This window comes from Aegilops tauschii, chromosome 1 (genome assembly GCF_002575655.3).
Source record: "Aegilops tauschii subsp. strangulata cultivar AL8/78 chromosome 1, Aet v6.0, whole genome shotgun sequence".
NCBI classification, from domain to species: Eukaryota; Viridiplantae; Streptophyta; class Magnoliopsida; order Poales; family Poaceae; genus Aegilops; species Aegilops tauschii.
The window spans coordinates 377374922-377383648 of record NC_053035.3 but is presented as its reverse complement, the minus strand read 5'-3'; the positions used below and the strand labels follow the sequence as shown (position 1 = coordinate 377383648).

Genomic DNA, 8727 nt, shown 5'->3' with positions numbered 1-8727 from the left:
ACGCGTGGGACTAATGCCGCCACCTGATCAGGACCGGGACGGAGGCCGAATTGCTAATCGAGCTCTTGACGAGCCAAGCTGTCATGCTGCAGAATAGTCCGGACCCTTTTGACAGTGTCCGGGAGCTTGGCCGCCGAATTGAGGTTCTTATTGAAAAGGCCGCTCTGTACTTCTGCTGCTAAGGCAGCGGTATGCTCTTCGGTACGAAGGGAGCGTTCCGTATTTCCATTGATTGTTATGACGCCGCGTGGTCCGGGCATTTTGAGCTTGAGATACGCGTAGTGAGGTACCGCGTTGAATCGAGCAAATGCGGTTCGTCCAAGCAGTGCGTGATAGCCGCTGCGAAAGGGGACGATGTCGAAGATTAACTCCTCGCTTCGGAAGTTGTCCGGAGATCCGAAGACAACCTCTAGTGTGATTGAGCCCGTACAGCGGGCCTCCACACCTGGTATGACCTCTTTGAAGGTAGTCTTTGTGGGTTTGATCCGGGATGGGTTTATGCCCATCTTTCGCACTGTATCCTGATAGAGAAGATTAAGGCTGCTGCCACCGTCCATGAGGACTCGCGTCAGGTGGAATCCATCAATGATTGGGTCGAGGACTAGTGCGGCTGATCCGCCATGCCGGGTACTGGTCGAATGATCCCGACGATCAAAAGTGATCGGGCACGACGACCATGGATTGAATTTTGGGGCGACTGGCTCTATCGCATAGACGTCCCGAAGTGCGCGCTTCCGCTCCCTCTTGGGGATGTGTGTAGCGTATATCATGTTCACCGTTTTGACCCGAGGGCGAAACTTCTTCTGTCCCCCTGTGTTCGGTGGCCGGGTATCCTCGTCATCGTCCTCGCTTTGCGACCCCTTCTCCTTGTTCTTGGCATTTAACTTGCCGGCCTGTTTAAAGACCCAACAATCTCTGTTGGTGTGGTTGGCTGGTTTTTCAGGGGTGCCATGTATCTGGCACGGACGATCGAGTATGCGGTCCAGACTGGATGAGCCCGAATTGTTCTTATTGTACGGTTTCTTCCGCTGACCGGACTTGGAGCCACTGAATCCGGCGTTGACCGCCGTGCAATCGGTATGGTTGCCATTGATTCGACGCTTGTGTCTGTTGCGTCGGGGCTTGTCGTTGTTATCCTTGGCTTCAGAGACGCCGGGTTCGCTTGCATTATTATTGCAACGGGCTAGCCAACTATCTTCGCCCGCGCAAAAGCGGGTCATGAGTGCCGTAAGGGCCGCCATGGACTTCGGCTTTTCCTGCCCGAGATGTCGGGCTAGACATTTGTCGCGGATGCTATGCTTAAAGGCCGCAAACGCTTCGGCGTCTGGACAGTCGACGATCTGGTTCTTTTTAGTTAGGAACCTAGTCCAGAATTTCCGGGCTGTTGGACTATATGACTTAAATCATCTGCATCCGAAGGCCGGACGTATGTTCCTTGGAAGTTGTCCAAGAAGGCTTCTTCCAAGTCTTCCCAGCTGCCGATGGAGTTTTCTGGCAGACTGTTCAACCAGTACCGAGCTGGTCCTTTGAGTTTTAGTGGGAGATATTTGATGGCGTGGAGATCGTCGCCACGAGCCATATGAATATGGAGGAGGAAATCCTCCATCCAGACCGCAGGGTCTGTCGTCCCATCATATGATTCGATGTTTACGGGTTTAAACCCTTCTGGGAATTCATGGTCCATTACTTCATCGGTGAAGCAAAGAGGGTGTGCGGCGCCTCTATATCAGACCACATCGAGACGTAGCTCCGATGGAGTCCGTCTGCAGAGTTCGACCCGGGTGTGACTGGGCTTATTACGTCCAACTAGGTGGCCGTCGTCACATGTCGGGGCACGCCCTCGCGATCCGTAGATCGATCTGGTCTGTCCTGCATTATTGTCCAATTTTTGCCGTAGGTCATAGGTATGTCCCCGAGCTGTTTGATCTCTACCCTTACGGTGAGGTGGAGCAGGCTGGTGTTCGGCTTGAGTTTCCGCCTTGTCCCGACCCCGTGGTGGTCGGTCAGCCGCGTTGTGCGATGATGGTATGGGCTCGAACGCCTCATCATCAAACTGAGGTAGCAATTTACGCTGCGGGTAGCTTTTGGCTGGGCGCTTAAGGCCGTATTCTTCGGCTGCCAGGACATCAGTCCATTTATCGTTGAGCAGATCTTGATCAGCTTGAAGTTGTTGCTGCTTCTTTTTCAGGCTTCTTGCAGTGGCTATTAGCTGAAGCTTAAAGCGCTCCTGCTCGAGGGGCTCCTCAGGCACGATAAACTCCTCGTTGCTGAGGCTCACCTCCTCCTCGGAGAGCGGATGATAACTACCATCCTCCGAGTCTTCATTTATGGCATGTTCGTCAGGGCTGACTTGCCCATCCTCCTAGTTGTCCTGTTCGGCAGTTTGTTCATCGTGGTCTTTATGTCTTCGGCACCATCCGGAGTGTTGTCGTCTCCTGTGCCGGTGTTGCTATCCTTGCTGCGGCGTGGTTTAGAACGGCGCCGCTAACATCGGCGCTTTGGTTGTGTCTTAGGGGGGCTATCCTCCACTGGGTTTTCCTTGTCGTCGCCACTATTATCTTTCAGCGTATCCACCATGTATACGTCGTATGAGGAAGTGGCCGTCCATCGTCCGGTGAACGGTGGGTTTTGGGCCTCCTCTTCTCCAGCATCGTCGTCCATACCGTCGATGTCTTCGGAGTCATAGTCGAGCGCGTCAGTTAAGTCATCGACAGTGGCTATGAAGTGGGTGCTGGGTGGGAAGCGAAATTCTCCGTCGTCAGCCTCCAGTTCGAACCGTACATAATTCGGTTGTGGGTCTCCCGCCAAGGACAGGTTTTTTAATGAGTCTAGCACATCGCCAAAAGGCAAGTGTCGGAAGATGTCCGCGGCGCTGAATTCGAAGACCGATAACTGATCAAGCTTGGCGTCCGCGGACGCACATGGTTTGGAACCTATAGCCGGAAACGAGTCCGGAGTTCCGGTGACACAGACATCACATGAGGCTAGGTCTGTGTGCGGCTCCAACGCCGCGGGATCTGCGGCCTCCATGGCATGGTTGAGCTTCCCGTCCTCGGATGGCGCGATTTGCTCCGGATCTAAGGCCAGAGTAGTTGCAGGAGCTATCTCCTGGATGTGGTCCCATGACAGATTTAAGTCATGTTCATCAAGGTGACAGGGAGCGGCTGCTGCGGTTTCGAATCCATCGAAGATCAAGTCTCCGCGGATGTCCGCGACGTAATTCAAGCTTCCAAATCTGACCTGATGGCCAGGGGCGTAGCTTTCGATCTGCTCCAGATGGCCAAGCGAGTTGGCCCGCAGTGCGAAGCCGCCGAATACGAAGATCTGCCCGGGGAGGAAGACTTCCCCCTGGACAGCGTCGTTGTGGATGATTGAAGGGGCCATCGAACCTCTTAACGACGGCACAGTGGAACTCTCAATGAAAGCACCAATGTCAGTGTCAAAACCGGCGGATCTTGGGTAGAGGATCCCGAACTGTGCGTCTAAGATCGATGGTAACAGGAGACGGGGGACACAATGTTTACCCAGGTTCGGGCCCTCTCTATGGAGGTAATACCCTACTTCCTGCTTGATTGATCTTGATGAATATGAGTATTACAAGAGTTGATCTACCACGAGATCGTAATGGCTAAACCCTAAAAGTCTAGCTTGTATGACTATGATAATGAGTATCCCGATCCGGACTAGGCCCTCCGGTTTATATAGACACCGGAGAGATCTAGGGTTACACAAGGTCGGTTACAGAGAAAGGAAATTTTCATATTTGGTCGCCAAGCTTGCCTTCCATGCCAAGGAGAGTCCCATCCAGACACGGGTGAAGTCTTCGGTCTTCACAGCCCATCAGCCCGGCCCATGGCTAACTAGCCGGACGCCTGAGGACCCCTTAATTCAGGACTCCCTCAAGGGGGAGAGCTGCCCACGCCCGGGGCCACACCCAGAATCCCAGAGCCAGGCGAGGGGAGGGGAACTTACCAGACTTTCGACGGCGGCGAGAGACACGGATCCAGCAAGTGCCCGCCTCCGGAGACACCAACGGCCGACCCCGGCCCCCATGCGCAAACTTGCGGGGGCGGGGTGCGCCATTGGGTGCCGAAGCCGGCAGGGAGGACACCGGCGAGGATGCGTCCTCCTCATCCGAGGAAACATCCTCATCGACGTCCAGAGCCCAGAAACGAGATCCAAGCGGCTGCGGGGGGGGGGGGGGGGGGGGGGGGGGGAGATCGAGAGCCGCGTCGGCGACGATGGAGAAGGGGGGAGAGGGGCCGGGCACGGAGGGCGGGGCCGGAAGGGAGGGCGACGGCGGGGCATGCCCGGCAGGGAGCAAGGAGACGTCGTGGGAGGGGGGAAGGGGAGAGGGGAGTGGGGGAGGGAGAGAGGGGAACCATGAATGGTTGTGTAGTAAATATACTTTGTGAAGTAAATATACTCCACTAAGTTTTTACTTCACGGGATACTCCACTAATTTTAGAGGATGAGTTACAAACTTAAAAATGCCCCATTAAGTGCCGCGTCGTTGACTCTGTCAAGATTACAAGAGAAATCTCAACTGCAAACGTGAAGCATTAAACAAAAATTTGCTGGTACTCTGAAAGTAACACGAGGATACAATGCATCCGGAAGCGATAGAGGTAAACATGTTACGTTCACAATAACGATCAGATCACAGAACATAGCGCGAGTGCATGATCCATCCATGGAATGGTTGATCAGAAGGCGCGCGTTACACCTGTTCGTCTCCCTTGGGAGGCGGCGGGGCCTGCTGGTTCAGCGTGTGCGGCCCCCCATAGAACTGAGCAGGAGGCGGAGAAGCAAGGGGGAACTGCTGCTCCGGCGCGTGCGCTCCGTAGCCATGAGCGGGAGGAGGGTACTGCTGGTTCGGCGCGTGCGCTCCGTAGCCTTGCGCAGGGGCAAGGGGGAACTGCTGCTGCTGCTGGTGCTGCGCGTAGCCTTGTGCCGGAGGAGGGGGGGTAGTGCGGGTTGGGCGCCTGGCCGTATGGAGGAGAAGAGGCAGGAGGGAACTGAGCGTTCGGCGCTTGGCCGTAACCCTGCCCCTGGGGCGGCGGAGAGTACTGCGGGTAGTTCGGCTGCGGCGCCTGCCCGTACCCCTGCCCCTGGGGAGAAGGCTGCTGCGGGAACTGCGGCTGCCCCATCGCGATCCCGGCGGCGCCCGGCGGCATCTTCTCGCTTTCCTTGGGCGTGGCTGCGGCGGCCGGCTGCGTTCGGAGCATGACGTAGGAGGCGATCCCGAGGGCCGTGGCGACGAACGAGAGCACGGCTCCGCCGGCGAAGAGGCCGTCCATGGGTTCGTCGCACAGCCCGTGCTCAACCCGGCCCCCGGGGGCGTTCGACGCCGCGCCCCCCACCAGTAGCCCGAACGCGATTATAGCCAAGATCCTGCGTGCACGTTTTAGTCAGTCAGTAGCACGGTTCGTCCGCATGCTGATGCAGAGGCGGGGATAACCTCCTTTTCGAGAAAAAAAAAGTAGCGCCGTTCGTCACCCACGCACGGGCCTATCTGCCCGCCTGCAAATCGATCGACCACTCACCATGAGGAAACGGCGCAGACGACGCCGATGATCCGTTTGGTCTCGGAAGGGATGGCGCGTGACTTGCAGCAGCCGCAGCACCCGCCGACGGCTGCGAAGGTGATCTGGGCTATGACCAGAAAGATGGCTGCGCAGGCCCCGAGCCCGGCCGCCGGGTTCTGCGGGTTATAGCACGCCGTTCCATCCTGGACCAAGTCCCAAACCTGCGACATAATGACCACTGCATATCAGCACGGAGCAAGAACACACATGTAGACGCGCACACATACACCAAGAGTCCAAGATCTTTGGTTCTATACCACAGTTCAACAATATGTACAGTACGCAAGGAGATGCAAGTAATGAGTACTAGCTTACATTGAGCTTTGTGCCCTCGGCTGAGAACCCCAGGATGGCACTCAGCAACCCGAGAGAACCGACGGCCGAGCACACGATGATCATCCTCTGATCCATTTTCATGGCCACTGCTCTCGATCGAATCTCGACCTCTTTTGGGCTGCAGTCCACTGGCGTACACCTTCGTTTATATGTAGAGGGAGCTCGGGCATCCATATATCATATGGCAACCACCTGACGTAGTTCGTCTGGTGCAAGCCTATGTCACTCGGAAAGGGGAGACTTTTGCAGCGACCGCCATCACCATGTTCTGCCATGTGCCGCGTAATTCTCCCACAATTGAGTAACCCGTTTTATCGTCAATGCCCTTAGAAAAGGAGGCAAATGCACCAGCAGTGCAAAAACTACTTGTGTGGAAATATTGCATATCACGGCAATATATAGCATGAAAACAACAAAACGTTTAGGATGTGGCACACCTCAGCTGCTAAAGGCTTATCCATATTCTTTCGCTCATATCGTGTGGAATATAAGTAAGGTTTGTAGTACTTCCCTACAAAATCTCCTGCGATGTCTTGCACTTAGGGGATATCCGTGCTCTTCCGGATGTTGGTAGTGATTGATGGAAAGCTCAAGAAATTGGAACAAATCAAGCTTTTAGATACCGTTTTTTTCTTTAAATGATGCTTAATTTTGCCACCATCTAAGTTTCTAATTTGGAGAAGAAATTTAGATTTGGGCAGACGAGAGGACATTAGTTCATGTGTGTGTGTGGGTGTGTGTGTGGGGGGGGGGGGGGGGGGGGGGGGGGGGGGGGTTAATGAACATCCAGCTTGTGGCGCCTTGCTGTTGATTCCTCGATTGTGCCGCTAGTCGACGGCGACCTTGCATCTGCTACCTTTGGTGTCTGCTCTTCATTGTGTAACCTCATGAAGGCACATGCTATCCGGGGACACGGTTCCATGCCAGCTATCCAGCACCAACGTTGGCAACAACTCGAAGCCTACACCTTAATTGTTGCACCCTAGCAACAGGCTCGTCTCCTATGCGACGCAGCACAATGTCGCGATCTTGATGAGCTCGTGACCCCACCCGCGGGTTTGGGAAGGGCTAGAAGAGCATTGCATCAAAGTGGGTGGCGAGTACCACCATGTATTGCTCCTACACGTTTCCCTCATGACACGCTGACGAAGAAGACATGGATGAGAATAAAAATAGGAAAACAAAAGGAGGGGTAAAGTGGGAATAAGACGTCATAAGCCATGCTAGACTGGTCTATACAATATGTCGCCACATTTTGTGCAATATGTACTGAGGGATTGTATATGAAATGTGTATATGGACATCTTTGTAAGATCAAGAACCTTCGGTGCACAACTTGTGAGCTTGAAGAGTAAACGTCCCAACAAGTTTAATGGATGACACCACGTATATGGACCGTCTCAAAAGTCGTTGAATACCCCTGGAAAGACCGAGCAGTACTGCATTGTCATCGAGGCACTTTTTCACAAGTTCAAAGCACAAGAAAAATAGTACTCTGTTTTGAGACTACGGCACTTGAAGCCCTTTCAACTTGACTCGGCATATAAACTGAAAACGCAAAAAGATTAATGGTGTGTGTCATGGTGTTATATTAACAATGCCACGTAGGATAGTTGGTGGAACGGAAAAGAGAGAAACAGAAGAAAAAAGGCATTGCCTTCTTCTTAGCTAAGAGATGGTCTCTTATGAAGAAAGATAAGATATTTGCCATGATTGTTTGCATTGTCTTTTCTTAGACTACTCACAGTGGGAGTAACATAGGTAGTAACATCACACATATCTAGATAAAATAGATGATGTGGCAAGCAATAAATGAAGAAATGGAAAAGTGGTAACATAGCTAGTTATTACTCCCTCCGTCACGGTTTAGAGGGCGTACATCTGGAATTGTTGGGATCTAGGTGAATCCCGATTGGCCCTGTTTTTCTTTGGGCGTGACTGAAAAATAATCCATGCAGTAACACTCCGGCCACTAAACGAGGAGTCCCTGCCGCATGCACTGGTGGAGACCGTTTCCAGCGTAGGATTCACACGATCCCATGCATACAGTAGTAGTAGAGCGGAGTATTAATTAGCTAGGAGTAATTGCATTCGCGCCTTAAATCTTGTCTATTTTGGAAACGCACGTAAATCTAACCGTGCCTTCTAAACCGTGACGGAGGGAGTAGTAGTATGAGTAACATCACACATATCAAGGCAAAATGAGTCTATAGTCTAATAAATGAAGTGTTGCATGTTAGCACACATATGTTACTCCCCACTATAGAGATAGTAACATAGACTAGTAACATGTGCATATTACTAGTTTATGTTACTACCCATTGTGGCTAGTCCTATTCACATGTATTCTAGTTTTAGTTTAGATGTCCCATTATTTTAGGATCTCGTGGCATTAAATGATTTAATTTAAATGCTAGGTGTAATACTAAGATATAGTAATTCGTTATACTAACATATTCTATTGCCTTCCTCGATGACATATGGAATGCATAAGAAAAAGGCTCTTTATCAACCACTATACAATTTGCTTTCTTTAGTGGATCTAGAGTTCTAATTTTTGGTTTGCGTTTTTTCTTCGCCCCAGGCTGAGGTGGCCAAATTTCGGCCACTTAAAAATTTCGGCAAAATCTTAGACGAAATTGCAAAACCAAAAATTGATTTTGTAACAAAATTTGACCAATATTTGGCTGAAATTTGAAATGCGACAAAAAATTAAGGAGAATTTGACTGGGCCAAAATGGTTTGGCCGAAAGGGATTTATTTTTCGACACAGGCCAAGATGGCCGAAATTCGGCAGAAATCC

The 8727-nt window shown here is 52.1% G+C and overlaps 1 protein-coding gene across 1 annotated transcript; it reads right to left on the bottom strand.

Moving 5' to 3' along the window:
* Positions 1-4623: 4623 nt before the first annotated feature.
* Positions 4624-6199, bottom strand: LOC109786798 (uncharacterized). The gene is given in 4 exon segments (XM_045232241.2): positions 4624-5394; positions 5547-5749; positions 5904-6004; positions 6007-6199. Coding segments are annotated over 4 exon segments (1185 nt in total). The 3' UTR covers positions 4624-4706.
* Between the last annotated feature and the right edge of the window lie 2528 nt (positions 6200-8727).